This window comes from Xiphophorus couchianus, chromosome 9 (assembly GCF_001444195.1).
Source record: "Xiphophorus couchianus chromosome 9, X_couchianus-1.0, whole genome shotgun sequence".
Classification (NCBI taxonomy): Eukaryota; Metazoa; Chordata; class Actinopteri; order Cyprinodontiformes; family Poeciliidae; genus Xiphophorus; species Xiphophorus couchianus.
Window position 1 is genome coordinate 13,233,677 of NC_040236.1, and position 27,786 is coordinate 13,261,462.

The following is a 27,786-nucleotide window of genomic DNA, read 5'->3' on the forward strand; positions in this document are numbered from 1 at the left end:
TGTGTTTTTAAGCAATCTGAGAAGTAAAAGCACATGTTGCCAGCATATTTATGAAAATTTAAGAGAGATCATGCGTAGTACAATCTCTCAGTGCATAGTGTGTGCTAGTGTTTTTCAGTCACATGTCACATTGTGTGCATGCGTGTGCATCTCTGTGTCTGGCAATACTTCTTTAATAAGGTCTGGAGTCTGCTCTGTGCCAGTGGGAGCCGCAGCTGAGACGACGGGCTTACCTCAGAATGAAACCAATCTGTTTAGCATGCTCTTCTCCCCTGCACAACGCTGCCTTTTTGCTGTCCATAAAGTTAAATGACATTTCCCTCCCTCACCCTAATGCCCACGTCAAGAGCCTCCAGAGATGTTGCAGGCTGACCTAGATGCCACCGACTATGTGTGTTGAGTGAGAAAAAGACCTCTGTTGGCAGAGGCAAACACAAAGACATCCGTATTTCAACCCTGGACTTCTTTGGGGGCCTGCTTCAGGGAGAAAACGCCCCAAACTACAGATGCATCGACCACAATTTATCTGTGCCAGGTTTACGATTTTCGTAGAACGTTAAACTTCTGATACTGACTGTAGATCATTCTGATTCATTGATTTAAGAGGACATAAGAAGAGTATTCAAAATATTTACTTATAGCGTTTCTGTCGTGAGTGGCTGTTGGTTGCATTGGAGAAAAGGAGATTTCACACTGTGTGTGAGAGAGAACAGTCACTGTAAAACAAGACTATTTAAAATATAAAAGGATTATAGTTTAATTTTTAAACTATCTTTAGGATTTTATATTTGCATCTCTAGTAAAACTGTCCTGGTGTATTCAATAGCTAAATCATTTGGACCCTTATCTTAACACTCACATTTCCAAAAGTCCGCCAGCATTTCCAAATCTTGCATTTTCATTGACAGACTGAGGTAAATACGTTTGAGCAAAAAAAATAAAAATAATTTGACGTAAAATGTTCTGTCGTCCTGTTATCTGCTGAGTTTTGCTCTCCATTGCAGCCTGAAAGAATCATAAACCTGTCTTGACATGTCATAAGAAATGCTGTTTCATCTAACTTTATTTTTTAGAGACCCCTCTAATACTTAAAATAGCAAACTGCTGAATAATCTCTCAGAACAACTTTTGAACTCCTTTGGGTCGAAGTTGTTAATAGTCAAGTCAGTGAGATCTGGCAACATTTAAGAATGTTGCGTTTTGAAATGCTTAAACTCACTGATTGAAAAAAAAACGTCAGACCTTTGAGTTTGTAGCCCAGCTGGACACCGGTCAGGGCTGATCATTGTGGAAATCAGTCGACTGTGGTGAACATCTCAGCTCATCTTTACTTGAAGCACGCTTGTCTGGTTCATATATATATATTTATTTATGCAGCAGACTTCTTTAAACAGATGGCAAATTACAAAAAAATGACTCATTATGTATGACAGATTTTTTTATATTTCCTGCAGAATGCATTTGATGTTTGAAGTGACTATATTTGTTGTATAGAACATAACAAAAAAAGTAAATCTTGAACAGAACTCTACCCACAAATGCACCAAATGTTTTGTCAGCCTGCCACAAATGACTGATAAGATGTTCCTTCTTTGCTCGGAAGGACAGAGTAACACTTCCTCTCAGTTTACCATCTATCTCTGCCTATTTAGGAGTTTAGCTGCCTGCCAGCAGCAGCTCGGGACCGTGTCCAAACATAATCATGATATTAGCTAGATCCTTATTTATGTGTCCCTACCCCTTCTATTTCTCCTCATTCTCTCTCTCTCTCTCCTTCTTTTGCAAGCACACATACACACCCATCCTTCATCCTTCTGCTCAGCCCCATTACATATGCATCCATCCTTCCCACTTCCCACTTTTCCAATCTTCTCCAGTTAGCTACAACAAACATTACATTTACATATTGATTTCGTAGTTTTAGTCAATGTAAATATGCTGTCATTACAGTAAATTTGAGCTTCTGTTAACATAAGCTCGTCCAGATCTGCACAGATTAAGGGTGTGATTGCATAATTAATGTGTGCGCTACATATTAATTCCCTCATCCTCCTCTTTCTCTAAAGTCTTCCTCCTTTCCTTGGTTTCTGAGCCCTGATTAAATGCCTGTTTCGGCCTTTAAGCCTCCCATTGCTATTCACCCTCACAGACCCAGCATTTGCTCAAAACGCTACTTAACCTCGCAGCTTGTTGTAAATGAAGCCTCCAAAAGTTGAATCCCCTCCATCTTCGCTTTTTTTGCTCTGTTTCTCAGACATTGCCGCAAGTTACTTGGCGAGTTATTGGTGCCGGTCCAGAAAGAACACATCACCACAGAGATTACCTATAAACACTCTCTGCTGGCTATATTCAGTATTTCTATTGGTCGAAACAAAAGCTGCAATATTTTGCCGTTACATTTTATTAGTAGAAGATCAAATGTTTTCATTTATAATAAGCAACTTAGAAATGTTTGATATTTTGCAGATGTTATTTTGAAGTTTTTTTTAAAATAAAAGCTTCAAAAGTTTTTATTTTGAAGTTTATTGGTCACCTTTATTGGGCACGATAAAGGTTTTTAAGCATTAAAAAAAACTTATTCACTCCAGTTCTACTGGATCCATCAAGTGTTCTAAAAGTGATGGCTCACAAGTTGAGACATATCCAGTAGTACTTTATCTACCAAGTATGTTTAAATTTTTCTAACACAGACTTCAATGCCTTTTGTTGGGATTTTATGTGATGGGCCAACAAAAGGAGAGTGTAAATGTCGCGTGAAAGAAAGGTTAGGTGTTTTTTAAATATTTTTAGTGAAAGTTATTTTAAAAAATCATTATAAAATCCTCTTTGCAGTTTTCCACAAAAACACAGGTGGCACAGGGGAGAAGATGCCCTGGCCAGGTGAGGCCAAAATTGAGCTATTTGGACTACATGCCAAACTAACATTACGCATCGCTTTGAACAAACCATTCCCACTTTAATTCGCATGATGCTTTTCTTCGTTAGGCAGAAGGTCGCCGGTTGGCGGTGAAGGTAACATAAATGGAGCTAAATAACAAACAATTATGGACAAAAATCTGTTGTGGTCAAACATACAATCAAAACTACAGTGGAATGCTTTAGATCAAATGTATTCATGTGTTTAAATGGCCCAGTGAAAGTCCAGATTCAATTGATTATCTGTGGCAAAACATGAGAAGAGATGTTCACACACGCCTTCTGTCCAATATAAGTGAACTTGAGCAGCTTCTACTAGAAGTGTAAAGGTAGTAGAGACCAATAGAGGCAATGTACCGCTCAATATGCACTCATAGGGATTGAAAAAATCCAAATAATAAAAAAAGTAAAACCATGTATTTTTTGTTTATTTTACTGACTGCTTTGAGTTCTCCTATGACAAAATAAATTCCACTAAAATTCAATATTTGAGGTTGCATGTGAAAATGTTAAAGGGGTGAAAACGCTTTTGCATGGCTGTGTAAGCAGATTTAATATATGTAAGAAGAAAGCATCAAATGAGCAATAATGCATACATTTCAATAATTTAACCTGCATGATAGTTGTTGGTGCCCCACCTAAGCACATCATTAAAAGATGGTAAGCTACTGTAGTTTGTGTTACATTCAAGTCTACTACAGAGGGATCATGGGGTTTTGGAGATGAATGGCTGAAGGCTCTCCTGGGTTTGTTGGCGGTAATACAGGTTGATGGGCTCCATGCTGTTACCGTGCAGGTGGTCATGTTGCGAGAGCCTGCTGTGCTGAACAGCGCTCCGGCCAGACTTGTTAAAACAAGACCAGTAAAATGGCTGACGGGCCCCTTGAGGAGGCACCCACTTTGCTGGGGGCCATCAGGTCACTCTTGCTCGACAAGTTTCAGCTTGCCTAATCTTTGTCTCAGAGATAATGTTTGTTTTTCTTGCATCTGTCTTTTTTTGTTGTATGTCATTATTATGTGTTGCCTCCTTTGGTTTAATTAGCTTAACAGTTTTTTTTGACAGCTTTTTGTTTTTCTTGTCATTCAGTGCACTTCAAGATTCGCTAAATCAGAACTTCCTGCTGGTCATCAGCCACCGTGAGGCTCAGAGGGACTACAGCCTCAATTTTCCCGGCTCCAAAACTATACAAGAGGTAAGACGCCACAACAGCATGCAAGCACCGACCGTGAAGCACCCTCACAGACTCATACAGAAGTTCTCTGTAACGCACCCGCAGGTTCTCACCTCCATAATATTATTGCACCTGATTCTCATTTCCCCATAACATGGCTTTCCTTCTATTTGCCAAACATTGCTAGTCTATCTCCGCCATCGATTCATTATTCATCACAAATGATCACATTTCGGAGCACATAATTACTCTCACAGCTGTGGTCTGGTACAGCCCCCTCTTTCCTCCTGCTCCCAGTATACACTGCGTCTTTTTCCCTTCTTCCTCCAACCCTGCAGACTGCTGAGGCAGAGGCAGTTTAAATGACTGAACATTGTTTGATCAAGGCATGCGGGAGCACTCGAAGAGTCCGTTCATTTTCTTCATCTGAAACTAAACAGTAGATTTGGCTGCTTATGAAATATTAATCCTGGACCCTGTGTGAAGGCACAGCTTGTTCTATCTGCATTGAAAGTAGTTTAAAGGTTATGAAACATGTGGGTCCATGTGCCTATGCAGATGAGTGTGTATTTGTGTGTCAGTGTTTGTGAGCTGAAACCGTCTTGCCTGCACATACATACATTACTGCCCTGGTCTCACCTCATCTGCAAAAGGGAGACCTGAGTAGACGTTATTCATAATTAATGACACATACTCTGCCGTCTCGTTTTTGTAAATGCACTTCACAAAGTAAAACCAGGTGGAATCATCACTCTGCAACACTAAATTAAGAAATTCATCTCTTTTTTTTTTTCTTAGAGATGCACCAATCAGAGTTCGAAGATTTTCTGTTATATGTAAAAAGCTGACCTGCTGATGCAGATTTTACCAAACAAAGTTTAAGTTTCAAAGTGTGTCCAGCATCTTATTCTAGCAAGTTGTACAGAAAGCATTATCAAAGCTTCTGTCTCTGTGTGCATGCACTGAAATATGTTGGTGTGTACAATGAGAGGTTGAAACTCAAAAGCCGAACCTTTGCTGCTTTCAGTTCAGTGTTCAGTGTTTTTATTTTCTGGGTCTCCGAATGAAAGCTTGGTTCAAAATGTTTGATTATTTTTTGTTTTGGATTAAATTGATTGATTGACCTGCGAAAAATATCAAGCGGTGTGGGATAGTCATGCAACATGACTGCTGCTCTAGCAGATATCTGATTATTATCCGCTTTTTCTAAGTTAAGAAACCTCCCACAGTTGTCTTCTTTTCCTCCTCTCTCCCTCTTTTTACAGTCTGAGTCTAATAAAAAGCAAAGATTACCTGTTACTTTGCTTCCCTCTCGTTGAGATTCTGTCTCTGATGTGAGTCTGCTTCAGCAACAAATCACACATTTTACATCTCCTGTTGCACAGTTTGATGTTTAACTCCCAAAATCATTGGAATAACACTGTGTGTACCAGGCTATAGAAAATGCTGTTTCTTTTAATATATCTACTTACATGTTTTTTGTTTCTGACTTCATTCTGAAACAACCTAATCAGCACTGAATATCAATAACTTAAGCACTGCTTCACTTAGTTATAACTTCCACTTTGAGGGTTGTTGTATGATCACTTCGGAACTGTCAAGCTGGAAATTGGCTAATTCCCATCGCCTGATATGTTCTTTCTCTGGTTAGTATCAGCTGCTTCTGTGTCTTTAGTAATATAATTAGGAATCAGGTGTTCTCTCTGGTTGTCATGTTTTACATCCAAACTAATTATTTAACCTCAAAGCAAAAGTCGACCATTCATCTGTTTTGCTCTGTGCAGCCACTGTGGTTAATTCATGGACCCTCCATAGAGCGGAAGAACACATGATTAATAATCAGGCTTCTAGCGGAGCCTGTAATGGTGCTAATTGATTAAATTAGTTTGACTAGCTTCTTAACTGGAGGCCGCCTGCCTCCCTGGACGTCCTTCACGCTCTACAATTTTCTCCCCATTTCATCATCTTTTACTTTTTTTTTTTGTACTTTCACTCTCCTCTAAGGCAGATGGTTTTGATGAGCACCCACTGTGAACCTTAAGTGTTTCTGCTGGGATTACAAACACAGGGGAGGGGCCCCTGTGGTGTGGGAGTGGGAGCTGCGGTCACAGAAAAGAGACCGAGGAGTGTTAGCTTGGTGGGGGGTGCCGTAAGAGGCAAGAGGGGACAGAGAAGGGACAATGTGGGCTTAAACAGGCCTCCATGTCATGGTCTTTTCCTTACACATGTTTGTCTTTAGACATCTGAAAGTCCCCTGCTGAGAAAATGAGACCTAGAACTTTAACCTGCACACATGAGATGTACAGGCAGCGTACGCATCGTCTCTAAAAATGCTGCTGCCCGCAAGATGTGGAAAAATATTCACCTCATGTAGGATCATGTTCAACAAGGTTGAAGCTGCTTTGTCTGACTTTTTTATGATAAAGATAATGGATAAGAGAAAGTTCTGACTGATAAACAAGAAAAGTAGGTACATGGAACTATGTTCTAGAGCTAAAGTTATTTCTTTTCGCTTCCATTAAAAAAGATTGTAACATTTTCAGCCTGTCTGAGTCTGTTTTTCCTCACCTCTGGCTTTGCCATAGGATTTTTTTCCCATTACTAGTTTCTTATTTTTTTAGCTTAAGATCTTCAGTCCTGTCTGTGCATATCAGTAAAGAAAGACTCTTATCTTCTCCTTTTATTTATTTTGGCCATAGAATCCCAACAATCTTCCCTTATCCCTCCGCTTTCTATTTCTTCTTTCTTTACGCCTCCCCCAGCGGCTCCCCTCAACCCTTTTTTTTCTCCCTCTTTTCCATCCTTTAAACCAAAGTTTGTGTTGGTTCTTGATTGGCATAACCAGACAAGAGTTTGGGGTGGGGTGGGCTATGTTGCTGGCTAGCTTCTGGGCTAAGCTGCAGAGCAAATGTTTGCCAGGGGAGTACCGGGTAGAATAGGGATGGCTGCTGGGTCCCAGTTTGTCCGTGACCAGACCAGTTGTACTGGGGATTCTTCCCCCATTCTCCCCCTGAGGCCCCATCCCTTACGCTGCAGCTGAGAGACATAGGGGACCAAACGCAGACAGGGGCTACGAGACTGAGAAAAGCAAGGCTGGATGGGAAGCAAAATGAAAGAAAGGCATCTGGTGCTGAGATGGGATGAAGATAAAGAACAAGAGAGACTGAGAGAAAGAGCTTGTGACTGTTTAATGGAAACCTTTCCTTCTCTTTGATTTGCTTCCAGCAAGGGATTATAGGCAATTGGCATTTACAATGATCGGATCGTTAATTTTGGCGTTGGGTGTATTGGCCAGATCTGAGTCTCCTTTATGTTGGAGAACTCGGACATACATACGGCTCTGAAATAAATACAGGCCACTATGCATCTATGCAGACATTTATGACGGCCATTTCATTTCATTACCTGCTGAATTCCTGCAGAAATGCTCAACATTTTACTTGTAAAGGGACTAATTACCTGAAAGACTGCATTCTGATGATAGCTGTGGAAGTCAGGAACTGAACTCTTTCTAATTGAATTAATACTTTGACTTTTAAATTATATCAACATGATTTGTTTGTTGTGGATCTGAAAACACTACCTTTTTTAATAATTCATTCATTTTTTGTTTTCAGCAAATGGACAAAATATTTTAGTTGCAATTTGATAGAAAATATAATTATTTATTGAAACAATAATTTTTTAGAATTCTGTTTAAACACCAATTGTGTTCAATTTGCTTTACAGATTGCCTTTTCAGATTGCGTAAATAATCACAAACAGTTTTCTTGAACATTTTATAGAATGCAGTTAGAAATATTTGTTCCACATTTTTATGATTTTTATTTTCAGGCTTTATTTTCTCTGATTGTCCTCTTTCCTTTTGATTTCATATTCTTATCAAGTTTATTTACATGTAAAATGTGTGTATTTTTATATTTTTTATTTTTTCAATTTCATGAACCATATTGAATCTCTTCATGTTGGAACGTGCTCTAAAAACGTTGAAGTGGAAGAAACAAAAATGTAAAATTTGTCTCAGTATGTATTTCCACAGCGTTATAAATCTGCATTTAAAATACCACCATAGACTTTTTAGGCTTTTAAAAAGTCAGTTTGACTTGTCGCTCTTGGTAGACAGGGGGCAGCATTAGACAGTATTGCTTCATTTATGGTGTTTGTAACAAAAAAAAATGCAGTTTACCTGCAGTATTTCAGAAAAGATGTCTGTCTGCTGTTGCGTTATTTTGTTCCAAATTCCTTTTTCTTAAATAACATTTTGTTGTCATATGGTCTCGAAAAACTCTCATAATTGCACCGTATTTTTGCACGTGTCAGGAGAGGACGGCACATATCCTCGCTGTGTGGTTTCAGGTGGGCAGGCCGGCTGTTTCGCTGTGTTTTCTTTCAGTGCTGGGATTAGATTGTCCTCCACCAGGTGTCTTTTGCTGTCTGTCTCCGCTCCACTCCGCCGCCACCTCTCACCTTCGCTCTCTTTGTGGTGGGCGTCAGTTTGTTGTTTCTCTGATGCTGCTTTAACCTCTGACTGCAGCTTCTTCATTACTAGTGTTTATGCCTCTCCTTTTCCTCCCTTTCCCCCCCGCCATTCATCGGCCGGCCAGCCGGTCAGTCAAATCCCTGTAGTCTGGCTGGTCAAACATAGATATTACACTCTGTAATAACACTGGCCACCCGCTTTGACCCCAGCCTGCTATCTTGGCCAGGATGTCTCTTCATAAGGATGGACTCGGAGCGGAGTGATGTGGGACTTACAAGAGAGAAGCAAAGTGCCACTCATTTATCATTGTTCTTTTAAATTGTCTCTCCTTGTTTGTACTGTAAATTGCTTCACGCTGTCAGGTTCAGCACAAATATAATATATTTTCTCAAAGGGATTGATAACTCAGATAAAATATTTACTCATCTCGACAAAAAGATATTCATATCCAGGTGTGATTACATGGACGTAATTTGTAATAAGAACAATGTTTGTCCCCGAAATTAATACATTGTTTTGCAGATTCTTTCCTTTACAGCCTAAATTTGCTTTCGTGTTTGTAGCAGTCTTTAAACTTCCACCTCCATGAGCTGCAGCCCAAAGTTCATAGAAGGACTTCTCTATCTTCGGTACACGTAACAAAAACAGGATTTGCTCCATGTATGGTGGGATCTTTCCTCTACAATAGGTAGTTTTTTCAGCGTCGGCGTCCTGCCCTGCAGGGCCCGAATGTCAGGATCCTCCCGAATAAACTCACCAGCACCCACCATCATCAGAGCTCAGGCGCTAACTTGGGGCTTTGATCTGCTTTGACTGGCGCACATTCGGGCTGGCGTGAGGGCTTTAAACCAACAACCCACCAGAGGGTTTAACACGGCTCTTGGTTAGAGAGCCGCTGCTGGCTGCTAACTGTTTAAAACCAAGGAATGTTATTAAGTGATGCTGATACAGGGTCTGCACATGAATGGGAGAAGAGAAATACTGTTCATTTCAGAGTGTGTGGCTGTTGTTGCTGGGAATTAGCTGAGGCATCTGAGGAATGCTGACAACACTGGCTCTATTTTTTTTTGTCTTGTCTTATCCTTCTCTGCTCTCTGCCTCCCCTCTAATTTTTCTATTTAACCTTTGAATGGCAGATTAGTAATAAAATCTGAACCCTATTTGTTTATTTATCTTCAGGAAACAATTATAGCCACACTTTCCAGTGAAAATTATTCATATATATGTATATGTTAAAACAGATAAAAAGGCATAGACCCAGAGACTTTACAGGTATGGAAATGTTCAGAAGTAATAACTCAAGTACAGTGTATTATAGTATTTAATCAAAGATAAAAAACCCCCAACTAAATTAACATGATTTTCTTTTTATATATTTTTATTTTATGACACTAGAGTTCCTTATTCATTAGTAGCTGAACAGGAAGAATAGCAGAGAGAAAAAGGGAAAACATGCAGCAAATGTCTCGGGGCCGAGTATCAAACTGGACTTTGTTTTTGGCTTTGGTGTAGAGAGCATGATTTATTTGCTACCGCTGCAAAAATAACCCAACATATTGGTTATTCAAATTGTAAAAGTGTTGTGATATATGTCTGCTAAAATAAATTCATATATTTGATCTAAAATATAGAATGAACACAGGAATAGAACAGCACATTGATCCATTTCAACACCTTAATTAAATGATTAGTGATCCAATTACATCAAGACAAAATGAAAATATCGATTGAATTGTAATCTTTAAGATGTTTCAGGATGATCGAACTGCATTTGCACTTTGAAGAAGTGATGGCCTTTGTTAGATTCTGTTCAGATGTTTTGTTTGAGGCACTAAAAATTGGTGAAGGCTGAAATTTTGCTTTGTCTATAAAAAGGGACTTAAGTGTTAATTTTTTAATGTGAATTCAATAAAGCTCATTATCTGTTTGTTTTTTTGACTGAAAGGTCATCAAGGGTACTTTTAAGTTAACTGATTACAAAAGTCCACTTGTTGCTGCATTTGTTTTAAAAGTTGGTTGGCATTTGTTGCCATATCCCAGCATCTCTTTTCATTGGCTAACAACAACATGTGATTGGGCTGGTAATTTGTTCACATTACCCAAATCCAACCAGATCCACCTTAAAAACTGTTCTCTGTCTGTTCATCTCTCATGCTGACTTTTGTTCCCTGCTGACTCACTGCAACTAGAGCAGACTGATGCAGACTTCCCCCACTTTGGAGCTGAAGGGAAAAGTTAATTAAAAAAACATGTTGTTTAGTTTTCCACACAATTATATTAACTCACAACCAGAAATGTTTCCAAATAACTAAATTTGTCTGTTCTGTAAGTAAGGGAAAAGTGTAGGAGCCTTCTCTAGACCATCTGATCAGCAGTGTGCAACAGCAGGGTGGGAATGGGCTTCATTCAGCCAGAAACAACTGGCTACCCTCAGGCATGTTCTCTGACATCTCAGTAAATGGAGCACAAATCTTAACATTGATTACTTTTTATACCTTTGGTAATAAAGCTCCTTGTTTGAAGTTATTAATCATTTTCAATTTAACTTGTCTAGGGTGCATGATATTAGAAATATGATTATGATCATATTTGTAAATATTGAGGTGACGATAACAATTGCGACATTTGCTTATTATCTTATCTGTGCTTCCATCACCCTTTGACCTTTAGCGTTTTGGGGACCATCATTTGTGTTTGGTGTGAACATCTGCAGCGGTAAGATTGCAGATTTAGCCCAACAGGCTAAAGATTACATTAACATGTAAAATGTGCACTTAGAACACTTTGAATAAATTAGCCAACGATTATTCCACTCCAAGCAGTCCTTTACAATATGAATATTGCAGTGACGAAATATTCACAACATAACCTGAAGCCCTGAGTCATTGACGGTGTGAGTTTTCCATTGTTCATATTGTTCTAATTTTATTTTATTTTTCTTTCTAGGTCAAGAGGAACATTTCAGACTTGACCAACATCCCAGTCAGGCATCAGCAGTGGGAGGGATGGCCTGCGTCGGCGTCCGATGATTCTGTAAGAGCCACACATGGAAACAGTAATTAATAAATGAGATTTATCAATTCAGTTCAGTATAATTTTGTTTTTTAATAAGCAGTTTACAAAGAAATGTGACTGTGTTTCCCTGGGATTATTTAACGGATTTGTGTGAAGTATTTTTAAATAAAAACAAAACAACTGCAATACTGTGATTTTTACTTTGTGCCTGATGGTGACTGTTCAAAAAGTTTATGCAGAGTGTGTGAGGAGTCTCTGATATTCTGAGAGCCCGTCTCTGAAATATATCCTGCACAAAGAGTTCAACACTCAACCACCTTTTCATCTACTTTAATATTGTTATCAGGCATAGATCGCTACAATATTCAAACCGTATGATCAACGTCTGGATTAAAATCAAAATGTATGAGATGATCTAATTGGTTAATATTTTTTGTTGCTTGTGAATTAATGTCAAGCACACAAAATATGAGAAAAGTAAAAAATAAATCAGTATTTTGATACATGTATTGTATCAATGTAATCAAAAATAGATCAAACATCTGCAACTTTGCTCTATAGAGTACGAGATAACCTGACTTGACCTCTTTCTATTGCAGCACTTTCTCTGGTCCTTGTCTATAAGGAATTTAAAACATAGGAACATTTTCAAACCCTTGAATATTTCAGTAATCATCCCACACCTATTCCTCCTATTTTTTATTAGTCGGATCTAACAATGTGGTTTTAATTGATATTTCTAATCTCGGCTCAAAGTTTTGATTGGTGTGTAGTCGTACATTGCTATGTCAAGCCTTTTTAGAGTAAGATGTTGAAGCTAATTAAGATGTCAAAGACCATTCCTGTCCCCTGTCCCCTATCTGTGGACATTAAAGCTCACATCATTGAGTCCCGCTGACCTCTCCGTCCCACGGTTGCTCTTCCCAGCCATTCACTCTGCGCAGTGTCAAGCTGATCAGAGGTCAGACCCATACAGCATGTTGAGGAACCTCTGACCCCTTTTGTCTCACCCCCTCTTTGACAGCGTATGTGTTCCCATGCTAATTGTTTGGGATGGTTTATCATGCCACATTGACAAGCTGTTGGACACACATTCTTGGGTTAACCCCCGGCTAGCATTTTCCCTTTAGTTATGCGTGGCTGCTGTTTGGTTTGGAGTATTGTTGTTGACTTTGCCGTCTTTTAAATTCATACTTTGACACATGTGACCTATGCCATAAAAACAGACTGTAATATCAGTTCACATTGTGATTAATAAGAACAAGCTGTTTCAGTGTATCCAGTGTTTTTGTTGAATACAAGCTATTTATACCTGGTACCCATTGTTCATATTTCTAACGCTCAGAGGAGAACAATAACTGCACCTGACTTTTTTGTTAAGCTTTGAGCATTAACAGTAAAAGCAAATACCTTTTATGGTGCACACATGGACTGAGAATAAAAGCATATCCACCCTTTTACTTTACAGAAAATTGTTTGCTGCTTTTTTGTCTATCAAAGCTATGAGAAGCCAATTGTAAATCCATCAAGCACCAAGCAAAATATGCTGCGACAGTAAAGGCTGATTAGCAAAAAGTTAATAATCCATGACTCTTCTCCGGATATTAAATAAAATGTCACAGACATTCCCATTCTTCCATAAACCTTCATCATAATGGCCAAGACAAGAGAACATGCTATTTGGTGAAAATGTGTCGATAGCCATAAATCAGCAAGAAAATTGCTCCTGATGTAAAGTTGCCTTTATCTACAGCTAGAGCAATAATTTAAAAAGCACAAAGGTTGGTGAACTTAACAAATACACACATTTATCTTGCCACCGCACACATTGAGGAGGTTGGCAGAGGGAGGAAAAATAAATTTCAAAACTCCCAATCAGAGAAATGTAACTGATATTTGCTACAACAAGGAAGCTGATTAATCTAAAGGATTTGTACATATCTTTGCCATGGAAGCCTTCAAATGTAGAGTTATGTGCAGTTTCTTTTACTTTCTCTTCAAATTGATAAACATAAGAAAATGTATTTTGTGCAACAAAATGAAACCTATTATTTCAACTTAAAGTTGAAAGTTTTGACCATTATCATTATCTGAATATTTTCTTTTCCTCTGTTAATCTAAAAGAATTTAAGACACAAAACAAAACCATGTATGTTTTCATGCAAAAACGTTTTAAAGCTATTAATTTCCAATTACTTGTTGCTTATTCACCAACAACTAGAAAAAAAATCCCTTTTACTCCCAATTTCACACTAAGATTTATTTGGAAATCATATATTATTTGACCAATTTCTTTTAGTTTTTGCTGGGACTTTAGCTCATAGCTGTAGATTTATTGGCCAAAGATTATGAATAAATTTGAGCTCTCTGTGCCAACAAAGGCCTGGTCCTTGGCTAATGCATAACTGCAGAGTCTGTTTTTTTTTGTATGAGAAGATATTAAAAAAGCACAGCGAAGAGAGAGACAGAAATGTAATAATGGCCTCTGCACTAGCCATAGCCCTCTTATTGAAACATCTGAAGGTATTAACAGAGAAAGCCCGGGGCTTGGCTGGCCTAGCGGGTGGATGGAGAGCCAATGTTAGTGTCTAGCTCATTAGCCCAGTCTCATCTCTCGGGGTTTGGACCAATAAACATGGCAGCTACAGCCCCTAGATTACTTTTAGACCCACATTCTCCTGATTAAAGTTGATTTGGTTGTCACTTTATGTTGATTTTCCATCAAGTAGGTAATATTTCTATAGTTTTTACATTGCTGTACCTTTTCAAAGCTTTCTGCATATGAGGTATTCCAAATATACCACTGGTTATTGATTCTAATGGTGAATATTGTACATCAGTCCATCACTACTCCATGTAGGGTCTGCAACAATAGTTGGGATTCAGAGTCGATGTATTTCAAATTAGATGGAGTTCAAGTTGTTAGGATTATCTTGAGTAACTTTGACGAACACTATTTAACCTAATGTCCATCATGTGTTTCTGTGAGAAATTATTCAATGAAGCAAAGCATTATTATTGAAGCGTTTGTCTGTCAGAGCTAAGAAAAAAAAAGACTATCTTGGTACTACACGAGGAACTTTGTTGTTCTATATGAGAATCGAGATTTCTTCATAACAAGAACTTTTCTTACAATAAAGAGTTTCTCTCTAATGACATACAATTATATTCCTTTAACAGATTTTGATTTTTTAAAAAGACACTAAGAGTCTCTTTCTCTTTTCACTCCTTCTACTCCTGAATTGATTTTAAAGCTCTGATGGCTAAACTGTTTTGTACATTGTTGTGAAACTTTTAGTTTCTGTAACTGACTAAATAATATATAGTGAGTTATATTTGTATGCTTAGATAAATATTCATAGGGTGTAATAATCAAGTATTTGTTGTATTAAGTTTTCTTTGTTTAGTAACGACTGCTGCCTGGTCCATTATTTTCATTTGCTGGTTATAATTGGTTGTTGCTTATTCAAACAAATGCAGTATTGCAAGAAATACTCTAAAAGACCATCTATGACTGACTTGCGGTGTGATTGATTTACATAAACTGTATCAAGAAATATGCGCTCACATCAGTCTTACTGCACGCTCAACACAAATAGCGCAACTATAACCCTATACAATAGCACTGACAAGATAAGGCAAGAATGTTTTGTGGTTTTAAGTGTTTTTTATAGGTTATTTTTTTTACTTTCTTTGCATTGTTCTACTACTTATTCATGGTTCCTGAGAAAGTTCTTAAGTTGGTGTGGTTTTAGTTTAATGAAGTCACAGATTGTGTGTGAAAGAAAAGAGGCTTGTAGAAACTCTCGTCTTTCAGTGAGACTGGTAGTTATGTGTTGCATCATCCCTTCTGACACTGTCCGCTAAATCTGTTTCATTGTTTATTGCGGTTGGAGTTTTTCAGGCCCTGATGAAGGATTGAAACTGGATCAGGATGCATAACGCTCAGTTGGCAGCGAACAAAACATTGGTTTATAGACTTTACTCCAGTTGTATGGGGTGTTGGACGTGACTGGTGTGGCTACGTTCAAGTGATGCTCATTTGGAGCAGATCTGGGAGACGTTGTAGCTTTAATGTGTTCTACTGTTTTTCTACAAATCCATCCCAATTTTTGAAATATTTAGAGCTGTTTTGCCATCTCTAGGTCTTTGACTTAAAGTACACTCAAAGCTTTTGATTTTTAGCTTTGTAGCTCTTAATGAATTTCTAAAATCTTCCTGTAGCTATTTAATTTCCGTTCCAATGTTGTCTGCTCTCTAGATTTGCTAGAAGACAGTTTATAATGTTTTCCAGAGCAGCCAAATAGAGGATCACGAGAAGACGCATGCTGTCTTTGTGTGAATGTTTACTTTAGCATTTGTTTTCATTTTCCTTGGGTTTACTGCATCACAGCGGTCTTGAATAGTTCTGGGAAAAAGTTCCCACTCAGATGCAAGTATTTTGGACTTTGCAATAGTTAAAACTTGATGAAGTTCATTTTACTCCAAGTAGATTAAAACAAATACTCTGGCATTATTTGCAAATACCACAATGTTGCTCTGCCTTCAAATTCCTCTTGATTCTTGAGGCTTTGGCAAAGCTGTGCTGAACAGTGCTGAGGATGACAAGAGGTCTGTGCAACAGCTGATTTGCGAGGCCAATGGGACGGTAACGTCCTCTGCTGTTGGGGATGATTTGAGCAAGCTTGGTCTGTTTCCAGCCGCGCCTCATCTCATTGGAGCTGCTTTGATTGGCAGCGCCTCCTTCACACCTGTTGTAGTGATTGACAGCCAGTGGGACATCCTTATTGCATTGCCTCATCCGTCCATGCCCCCTTTCCACCACCAACACCCTCCGTTCCTCCCGGCCTGTAATTGCTGACATTTAGGCAGTGTTTCATGGTGTTTGCTAATGTATTAATGCCGAGGAGCCTCTGAGGTGCCTGGCCTTGTAGGGCAGAGCCTCTCTCCGTTTCCCAGCTGGCATTAAAGGAATCCTTCTCAACCTGATAGGCGTGTGTGGAACCAAGGGTTTATTGAGGAGGGCCTGTTGGTTTCCAGAGCAACAGGGCTCAGCATTAAGCGCAGGCACTCCACCACCTGCCTTTCTTCAGGTGACATTCAGAGCTGAAGAAGCCCCTCTGACTGAATTGTTTTTTCCTTCTAAAGAAAAAAAAAAGTTTAGTATAACTCCTCAGTTGCTTCACTGTATCTTCACTTTAGGAGGTAGGTGTTTGAAACTGGCTGCTTTTAAACATCCTGTTGATCCAACAGATTTTTCTCGGTTTATTCATTCTGTGCCTAGAATAACGTTTCCTAAAATAATAAAGCTGGAATAAAAGACTTTTCTTGCTCTTCTTATGAAATGATTGTAAAATTTCGATATACTTTTTTGTAAGATAAAGTTTATATCGTGGCTATAATTAACAAAATGCAGAGGTTGCAAATTAGCATGGACCATACAGATTAGAAAAATGGAGAGTTTTACCTTCCAAGTTGGAGGTTTGGACTTTGACATTTTCAAAGCCTCTAATAAGACACAGATGAATCAATGGATGGGAAAGTTCACTATTATCAGAACTTCTTTTGGAAAATGTGTTTTTATCTCCCCATTTCTGCATTGACTCTTTTTCTGAAAAGTAAAAAACCACCTCAAGTAAACATAAAAAACATGATGCCACCATGCATGGCACAGGAAGGACCTGTAGCAGCAGCTCCTTCATCTCACAGCCAAAACGAAGCTGAGTGTGAAATATTGATGCTCCATTTATGTGCAGTGCAACCATATTGCACAAAATAGAGAAAATTACACATGACCCCGAGCAGCCTTAAGAGACTCTTATGCAAATGTCTTCAGTCAGAGGCTTCTTCCTCGCCAATCTGGCACAGACTGCTGCAGGACATCCTTTCTGCCCACAGCCATCAGCATCTCCAACAACTCTGAAGAAAATAAGATGATGAGTCACAACAATATTGAATTTTCCTTTTGGATTAATATAATACAACTTAATTTAATTGCATTTTAAGGCGGAAAATGTCTGATTTTAGATAGATAAAAATTAACTGGAGTACAATTTATTTATTTTTTTACCCCCAATTCAAAAGTCATAAATTCTTAACTTTCATGTGCAAATGGCCTGCAGCACAACGGTCGCTCTCTCCATCTTCTTTTTGCTTTGTATCTTCCTGTCAGCGTCTTGGTACAAACAAGTAAGAGGGGTATTTTTCAGCCTTGTTTTTCTTCTTTTCTTACTCTTTACAAACTCATTTCGTCTCCTCCTCGTCTGTCTCTGTTCTCCCCTTGCTCTGTAACTCACATGCTGGTGTGAGGTGGTTTGGTTTGCAGTGATTGTGGTTGCCTTCAGTGCAGCTGTCAGTGGTAATTATCTCACACTCATAGCCAGACACCTAATCCAAACACTGCCTACTCTAGAAAAGAAGAAAAAAAAGAAACAGAGAGGGAATGGGGGGGAAAGAAAGAGAAGAAGAGGAGCAGGGAGGGGAAAAAAGGTTGAAGGGAAGAGGCACAGGATAGGTAGGGGTAAGAGAGGGAGAAATTCTTTCCCTGTATCAGCCCTTGAATACCTAGAGCCTCAATGCAAGTGTTAATTAAAAGAATCCAAAAAAGAGGAGCCAGTTTCTTTTGTGTGGAGATGTGAGAGAGGGTCATTTAAGGGGGGTGTTACCCTCATCTTCCCCCCGACCTAATGCCCTACGGCGCTTCAACCTTGTTTCCACATTTTATCACTGAGCCGCCAAGCTGCACTTATGTACTTCAACATTGGTGAAAGCCATCCGGTCAAAGCAAGAAAGAGGACTGAGAGGCACTCAGCTCATTTTTTCCCCATTTTCAGCTCCCCTCTTGGCATCAATGTCAACTCCAAACCCCTCAGGCTGTCCTTTTGTGGGGAAGTGATCAACTTGATTTAAACACTTATTAGGTTGTTAGACAAGAGCCTCTCATTGTGAATAGCGGCGTAAAGGGTTTACAGAGATCCTCTCCGTACTCGCTGTCAGGATTCTCACATTTGATTGCCACACAATTCAAAGAAATGGTCTTGGGGCCACTCCTTGTCTTCCTCCAGGCTTAGACCTCGTATGGCTTTCATTGGCTCTGCACCTACAGCCATCTGCACTAATTCAACTCTTAAGGCTTAGTACATATGAGGTCCTAATTGGCCATGGCTTTTCTTCAACCCATTAAGACCTGATGCTACTTGTGAGAATACCTGTTCTCATATCAACGTCATGCTTTAAATATGGGTTCATTGCACCTAGTCCTTTCTTTTATAAATCGGAGTCTGTTGCCCACATACTTTGTTTTACTGTTAAAGAGATTGTACTTTTTTCATTAGCGATGCATAAATCAGAGTTTTGCAGTCCATTTTATTGGCTGTTTTTGCGAAGCTCTGACTTACCCATGGCCCCTTCCAGTAAGAGCTATAGTATAAGTAGATATCTTTATTTCAAATAATACTTGAGCTAGTCTTCCTTTTGTGAGTGGTATTAATAATTTAAATTAGTACAAAATGGCATCACTGCAAAACAGGGTTTTATTTTTAATTATTTTAAAAAGACAATGATTATGGGGTTAACATTTTTTCCTGACTTCATAATCTTACATGAGCAATTAGTTTTGTTTGCATTAGTAGCAGTTTGTTCCTTAAACAAAGCAGACTGTTAGCACAAGTCTTGCCCTGTTCAAATCATTTACAATAAATCACCACCCCTCCCTCCACATTACAGATCAGTTTGTCCTTTCACATCATACAAGGCAATCAGCTGGGATCACTGACAGCCCTTGATGCGGCGATTGCCGAATCAAAGAGTTAAGGCTTACAACTTGCAACTTTTGCCTGTGGAGGGTTTTCCCCTATGGGAATGATAAACATGTGTGGATCAATGATTGACAGAATTATATGAAATTGGCATCTGAGATCACCAAAAGGCTAATACACTTCAAAACCCAGCTCATTACAGATGGTTTGAAAGTTTAAAAACATAAAACAAAGCAACTTTACTCTGTTCAGCCTTCTTGTTAGTTATTAGTCTTGCTCAATCTCACTCTGTTACAGCCTCCTGTCTTTTCTTCCTTTGACATATTTGTTGTTGTTTTTTTATTTTATTTTTGAACAGTCTTGCTTGACCTGACAATACTTGTACATGTGTATCTGTGGTTTTCAGGAGAGAATAGCTGGTTCAATACTATGGTTCTTTAGTACTTAATACAGCTGCCTGAGTGAAGACAGACTTTGCTAGTTGTTGTTGTTCTTAGCCATTCTTGATTTAATTTACTACTGATCAATAGAAAATGGGAAACAGAAACTCTGATGCTTTTTTTGGTTTGTGTTGTTTAAATATTGTAAATGACCCTGGTCAATGTGCTCCATACAAGAGAACTGCTCACCAGGATATTATTCTGTCACTGATACCATGGGTAATACTAGTTTTCCTGTATATTATGCTTCTTTTTTTTTTATTATGGTCAGTGCACATCAGTCAATATTAGAAGTGGTTTCAGAGTATTCTCAATCAGTTTTCTTAAGACCCCAGAAAATTTGTTGCCTACTTCTCCAGGATCATTGTGATAATTTAAACCTTCTTAGTTTAGCTTAAAAAACCAACATGTTAACAATTGGATGGTTAGAAATTAGTGTGCATATGAAAGGCTGTTACAAAGTGACTGGTTGCATCTCAACTTTATTTTTTATATTACAGTGTTTATATATGTATTGTGGGATTTTAAATTTCTGTGGGGGAAAAGAAAGTGATTCAACCTCAGTCAAAATGATAGGATATTATTTAGCCCTTCTGAAAGACATATGCATTAATGTCCTTGTTTCACCAGGCAGGTGGTTCAAACATTTGAAAACATTTCTCTTGCTTCTGACTAGTGTGACAGACATGACAGAAAGCAGGGAACTTTGGCAAATATGTCTTATTTATCTATGCAATTCAAACAGCGGAACATCTGGGTCCATGTTGCATTCAAGGTCTGATGGCTACACTGATCTCTCCTATTGTAGAAGTTGAGGGCGGCATGGGCAGTCGCTCCAATTCAGAGAAAAGCTCTGTTCAGCCTGTTTGGTCCTTTTCAGATTCAATTGGCGTTGCATGTAATCGTCTCTTGATTCAGCCGTGTCCAGCTGGTCTTTGTGTGTCTTTGCACCTGACAATAGAGCAGATCACAGGACCTCTGCAGGGGACGCTCAGTTTCTGTGTCTCCCTTATCACACTCAGCTTGGCTGCCCTATGGCTCCGCTGTGGTTTAGAAGTGCACTCTCCCAGAAAAGTCTTTACATCTGGTCTTTCTGATGGACTCCTAACAAATAGTGCATCAGTGAAAATATATTGTTACTTTACGGTGCAGTATCTCTGCAATCAGGAACACATGCATAGACAATGAAAAATCCTACTTTCAGGCGTCACTGTTGATTAAAAACAAATATTTCTTCACTACCAGAAAATCTTGATATGAAGATACTTTCTTTGGTTTTAAAAACAGCAAAGTTTCTTTCTTCTTTCTTCCTAAAACCTGCTTGGCTATACTGTTGTCGTCCCTGGAGGCCAAACCAGGAGACACTAGCTGTAATGAGTCCCTGCTGAACGCCAACATTTTCAATGCCGGCTTCGGGTCTGGGAGCTAATTAGTCAGTTGCTCCTTTTCTACAGACACAGAACCTCAGTGGCGGCTGTTGCAGGTGTACAGAAACCACAGCATAGTCCCTCCTCGTTATGGTGAAGAGCATGCTTTTGATTTAATGGCAAGAAAAAAGTGATGGCTAGGTCTGAATTTATATGTTGTGTTTGGAAATATTCCTACTTCTTCAAAGTTTTCAGATTTTATGTTAAAACCACAAACATAGTGTATCCATTCTTTATGCATTTAACTGGATCAGTGTGGTAAAATGACATAAAGTGAAGCTTTTTTTTTTTTTTTTTTTTTTTTACAAATAAAAACCTTTGATGAAATCTTCTGCACCCAGTTGTCTTGGAAGTCATCCATTTAGAAAATGGTCAATTTAATATCAATATAAATGCAGTTGTTCTGTGAATGCCATCATCATGTTTTGTTTGTTTTTCTGTGTTCCGGTGACATTTCCTTGCCAATTTTACCATCGCCTCTTTGTGTAACGACAATAAAATAAGTGTAAATAGTGTAATAGTCAGCTCATGAGTAGGGTATGAAATAATTCAGTTTTCTGAGGCATTTTCCTAAACTGACAGGACAGGCAAGGGGAGTAATAACCAAACTAAAGAAGTAACTCTGGAGGAGCTGCAGAAATCTACACCTCAGGTAGGAACAGCCATCAGCTGGATTGCCCAGACTTGTACACAAATCTGACATTTTGTGGAGGAAGAGCAAGAAGTCATTATTGAAAGAAAAAAAAAACTGTTTCACCTAAAGCATGTGATGGAAGCGACTAACATGGAAAAAGGTCCTTTACTCGGTTAAGATTGGAGTTTTTGGCTTGCATTCAAAAAATAATCTTTTGCAGAAGGCTAACACTGAAAATAATTATTTGGACATCACTGTAAAATATGGTGTGGGCAGCATTGTACTGTTGGAATGCTTTTCTTTCCAACAGGACACTGGTAAGGTGGTCAGAGTTGATGGAAAGAAGAAGAAAACTATTACAAAAGACTGAAGTGGAGTAGGTTTCGCCTCGAGCAGGACACAGACTCTAAAACGTGTGTCAAGCTTTAGTAATCGAAGACAAGTTTCAGATGATCCAACTATCTTGGATAGTTGGAAAGTACAACCAGAGCTGCAATGAATAATAGATTACTCAATTAAATTCCAGCCTAAATCCAGAAGATAATCATGGAAAATGTTTAAAATTGATGGTCAAAGACGTCAAAGCATCTCCTGCCAGCCTGACTGAATTGGAGTTATCCTCACCACACTTTTCAGATATTTCTGCAATTTTTATAATTTTGATTTATTTGTTCAGATTAAGCTGGTTAATTGATCTGTAAAACTAATGGCGCTCCTTTGTCCATGTTCCTTTTTTACTACTTTTAGATGACATTAGCCCTGTCTGGAATCAGCTACCCATGCCATCACCTCAGTGTTTGTCGAAGATCTTCACCAGCCAACGCCCAGGAACCCACAGAAGAAGTAAGTCAACAGAAAAGATCTAGCCTGGTCCTCACCTCTCTTGATTACTTCAGCAGTAGTGCCTGCAGGTTAACTAACATTTAAAAACTGAATGTTTACAGTGCACAGATGTTCATATGATCAGTGACAGCGAGGGGGACGATTTTGAAGATGCGTCAGAGTTTGGTGTGGATGATTCGGAAATGTTTGGAATGGGCACAACAGGCTGTCGGAAATCACCTATGAGTACGTACAGAAAAACGGGTTAAAAATACATATTAGGCTCGTATTACAGCTTGGTTAGACAGATTAATTAATTTTCATTTTCATCTTGCAGTGCCAGAAAACAGTGAGAACGAAGCGGATGCCTTACTTCACTTTACTGCCGAATTTTCTTCAAGGTGGGCATCTTGTCAAGTGATGATACGAAGAACCGATCTAAGCAAGAACCAAGACTTTATTGTTGTAATGTCCAACCCAACTGATGAACTATTGTTTGTCTTGTGTGTCACAGATATGGAGAGACCCACCCAATGTTCTATATTGGGTCTTTGGAGGCAGCGTCTCAAGAGGCCTTCTACGGCAAAGCCAGAGATGTAAGTGAGCTGTTCTACTGTTCAGACCTCTTAGGAACAATTGTAATTTAAGGCGATACAGTATTTGGTTATATTGGACATAGAGTGTCCCTCAGCGCTGATGTCATTCTTACTTCCTGTGGTCTCATCCCAAGGTTATTGAGAAGTTATCTTTACTTGAAGTAACACAGAGCAGGATATTATTCATTCTACATCCATCAGGGGATGTACAGCTTGACTCATTTCTTTACTTTTGTTACTGAGCTCATGGGAACTTAAAGCTTAATAGTCATTGTTATAACTAAAGTCTGGACATAGCTGACTGAGTCTTTTACAAACCACAGCAGAGCTATAGTAAATTATTTTATAAATGTTTTGTAATTTGAGTGATGTTGGAAGTGTGACTTTGTCACAAACGTATGACATGATCACCACTGTTTGCTTCTGACCTTGTGTGACAACAATGTACTAACACTGTAGTATATTGCTATAAAAGTGGGGGAAAAAGCAAAAAGACAAAACTCTAAACAAGATTACTTGATAGGTTAAATAAAAACAAGGCAATTTTAGTTACAAATGCCATGTTGAATTTTAATCATAACAAATCTTGCAGAAGATTAAAAGTTCGCAAATTCTGGAGAAAAACTTCCTCTGTGTTTTTGCATAGTCTGAATTTAAAATTTTAATTATAAGAGCTATAATTTTAAATATTTTTTTTGGTTTAGAAGCAGGTTGTTTTGCTCACATGGCTAAATAGTTTCTGGAAAAAAAATTACAAAATACTTTTTTATTCCTCTACAAATTTAGGAACAGACGAAAGAATCCAGAATTTGTTTTTTCAGCTTCGCACATTTCAGTCTATTTTTGCATCTGTTCCACGTTTTTTGAAACTTGGTGCTTGGATTATATTAAATAAATATAGACAAATAAAAACCCCAGAAATTTATATTTTCATAATATTAGTGACTTTATATAAATTATATAAAAATTTTTGGAATAGAAGGTTGTCTGATAATCTCAATATGGCATCATATTTAATACAAATCTTAATAACTAATCATGTTAATATACATAACACACAGAACTCAACAAAAGCCCCATTATTAAACTCAAAGCAGAATATTTGACGGCTGTCCACACCTTTTTTTTCTCCACATAATGCAACATTGATTTGATTTTATCAGAAGTTGCATTAGCATTTCAACCTGAAAGTTGAGCCTTTGTTTTTGCTGCCTTCTTTCCCATCTTGTTTTTCCGCTTTTTTCTTTTTAAGGACGCCTGTATCAACTGACAGCTTGTGTGGATTACGGCCTTATTACACTGAGAGGACACAGGAACATGTTTGGGGAAGAGGGAGGGTTCACATCGTCAGGCACACAAAGAGCGATGGCGATAAAGATGACAGTGATGGCGCATTATTAAGAACATGTGAAATAAGAGAATGAGGCCAAAATGTCAGCTGGAAGTGAGTCAGATGGGGAGGACGTGAGTTTGGAGGATGAAAGATGGAAAGAGAGTGAAATAAACAGAGAAACTAAGAAAACATTTGGCATCCTGCCTTTTTCCCAGCTGATCCCTGCTTCTAAGCCAGCACAATATGGCTGATGTCTCTGGTGTTCGTGCGCTCCGCACCAGTGCTCTGTGCAGCGAAGGGGCATGAAGTATTTATTTTCACAGTATTTTCTGAGTTTCATTTAGCCTGCCAACTGTGTTGTGGTTAAAACGGTTTATCGATGGTGTTTATGTGCAAGACAGTTTCTGAAAAACTGAAGCAATTCTGCGTTTGTCTTGTTTTGTCAGCCTGGACAACAGGCCAACACATGCTCGTTTTAATGTTTTCATTACACCGTCTAGTGCCTCCAAATTACACAATTTCTTCTTCTTATCGATTCAGCTACGTCATCGTTTGCTTCCATTTAAAAGGAGATTCAGGTTTTTTGTCATCATGGGAGAAAAGCCTACTTCATTAAGAGGATATTAGAAAAGGGCAGATCTGGCTGAAGAGAGACAACGTCTTGCTTTATAAACAGAGGAATCAGTCTCAGTCGCTCATAGCCTGGGAGAGGCTAATCACTAAGCAAAACACTACATTTGATGAAGTGTTTCTGAAGGTCTGTGTTGGGGCACTGTTGAGATAGACTCAATCCATCCTTAATGAAAATGCTTTGGGCTGCAGAGCTGAGCCGAGCTGAGCTGAACTCTCTCGGGGATTGATGGTTAGTCGGAGCGTACAGAGTGATAGGCCACCCATCACTAACGGCGATCCTCGCTAAATCCCCATCAATGCAGTGGCTAATCACTCTAACCCCGCTCTCCTTCGCTCCTCTCTACTGTCTGCCACACACAAAGACACATAAAAATTCATAGCCATGAGGAAGAGGGAGGCTCGGGGATTTATCTCTGCCAAGTATCCACTTCAGATCCCAGCGATCACCTTGAGGACTTGAGAGGAAACCGCAGCAGTCAGGCGGAGCAGAAATATGGATCTTACATGTCCTTATATTCATCAGACGGAGAAGTGAAAACCAAACCACAGCACTAAACTGTTTAACTCCATATGAAAAAATCAAATTAATGAAATCATCGTAAATATAAACTTTTTTATCTTTCGTTATTTCACGTGGAGGGATTTTTATATTCCGTAAGATGCAACATGGAATTATTGCAAATTATATAAATGATATTGCTGTTTAAGATCAATAACTTGTAATAAACCTACACATTTTTTCCACCTTCTGACTTTTATCCATCATCGCAACGTTGCTGAGCTCCAGCATCTCTGCCTACATTTCTGTATCAGGTCTGGGCATCAAAGACAGCAAAAGTCAACCCAGCAGGCAAAATGCAAGGAACTTGAAATATGATGGCTAAAAATTGCATCCAAACAGTCTTTTGAAATGTGATGTTGCACTGAAGAAACAGATATATCGTTTACTTCTAATGCAATTCAACTAATTGTTTCATTGCAGCAAAGAGAAATGGTTCTGATTGAAGTTCTGCTTGACATTAAGTACTGTTAGTTCATTTAAGGTTCTTATATCTATGTGAATTTTAAAATAATCCTTTTTTTGATATCAGTCACAGATTTAGTCAACATTAGAGGTGTTCGTATGCATCTCAGAATTGACAAAAAGAGGCCAAATTTCAGCTTAAATACCAAAAATACAACATCAAAATTATAACATTGACAACATACTGTAAATGTTATTAGTGTTAGAGAGCTAGTAACTGTCATTTTTAAATGATTTACCGCTGGACAATATTCTTCAAATATTGTTTGGCTAATATCCTAGCGGACAGCAAAAAATGGTGAGTGGGGAGGCAGGTATTTATTTATTTATTGCTCCTAGATTAACAGCAACTCTTGAATCATTTGTAACTTTGTGAACAATGAGCTCCAGCCAACAAGTCAACAAACCATGAATGTCTCCACCAGACAGCAGCTCTGAGAGAGGATTTTTAATTTCTCTAGCATCTCTGCTAGAGATGTTAGGATTTTTTCAGGCTGTTCTACACAGTATATTTTGAAGACCCTTTTTCTTGCCCTAAAATCCACAGAAAACAATCCATTCATCAAACTGAAAGTACCGTAGTCGGTATAAAAAAAAAATCCTCCTCGAATCCCTTGTAAATACAGCTCTGAATCACACAAGTGTCAAGGAAAATATAGAGCTCAACACTTTGGTAGCGACTTTACAGCAGCTATTTTGATAAAAGAACAATATCAGCTGGTATTTTGGTTTCATTAATATCAGCTTTTTCTCTAGTGTAGTGTGGAGCGCCCCACCAGCCAAGATTGTGTTCAATAACTCGTGGTATATAGAGGGAGGTATTAGTTTGGCTGTATTGTGGGATTTATGCCATTTTTCATGCACAGTGTATTTTCTTGTCTTTTTGAAAAGGGCACTGTGTGGGTATGTATACGTAATAATGAAAGTTAGTACTGTAGACAAGAGGAAATCTAGACAGGTTTCACACCAAGTTTTAATGCAGCATGGAAGAAATGTAGTTTCCCTCACCATTAATCTTCAGAATAGCTCAGTGGGATACATTCTCATCTGCAAGGGAGTGTTTTTTTATTACACACTGTTTTCTGTTTGAATTTATTCAGGTTTATGATTAGGGATATTAAGAAAATATGCTATTAAAATAAAGCAATTATTTCTAGGTGTTTCTCCCAACATTCTCCCATCATGTTTTCCATCAGGAGAGAAACATTGTTTGCTGAAACATGTGACTTTTTTCTTTGTTTGTTTGTAGTCTCTATGTAGTCTAGCATTTCTAATTGCATAGGGCTGTGAAATTATTTCTCATTCGTGTCTTGTTGGTTTTCCAGGAGGCTGTGTTCACCTGCCTGCAAGCTGTTAAATGGAAATGATTTTCTTCCATATAAATGCCAAAGAAATGACAGATGTTCTCTCTGTCACATTCACTTCAAATAAAATTATTATTACTTACATTGAATAATTCAGTTTCTTGAGTCAGTTTGACCCACCCACCACTGAGTGGGGCTGGGTGTTGGTCCAAACATTTTAAATTATCTTATTT

The 27,786-nt window shown here is 38.5% G+C and overlaps 1 protein-coding gene across 1 annotated transcript in view; it reads left to right on the forward strand.

Moving 5' to 3' along the window:
* Positions 1–27,786, forward strand: part of faf1 (Fas (TNFRSF6) associated factor 1) — a 71,563-nt gene that overhangs the window by 13,834 nt on the left and 29,943 nt on the right. The window contains exons 7-12 of the mRNA XM_028028110.1: positions 4,004–4,109; positions 11,515–11,601; positions 22,589–22,684; positions 22,786–22,909; positions 23,001–23,064; positions 23,178–23,259. Of these exons, the coding sequence (XP_027883911.1) occupies positions 4,004–4,109; positions 11,515–11,601; positions 22,589–22,684; positions 22,786–22,909; positions 23,001–23,064; positions 23,178–23,259 (559 nt within the window). The remainder of the gene's footprint in view (positions 1–4,003; positions 4,110–11,514; positions 11,602–22,588; positions 22,685–22,785; positions 22,910–23,000; positions 23,065–23,177; positions 23,260–27,786) is intronic.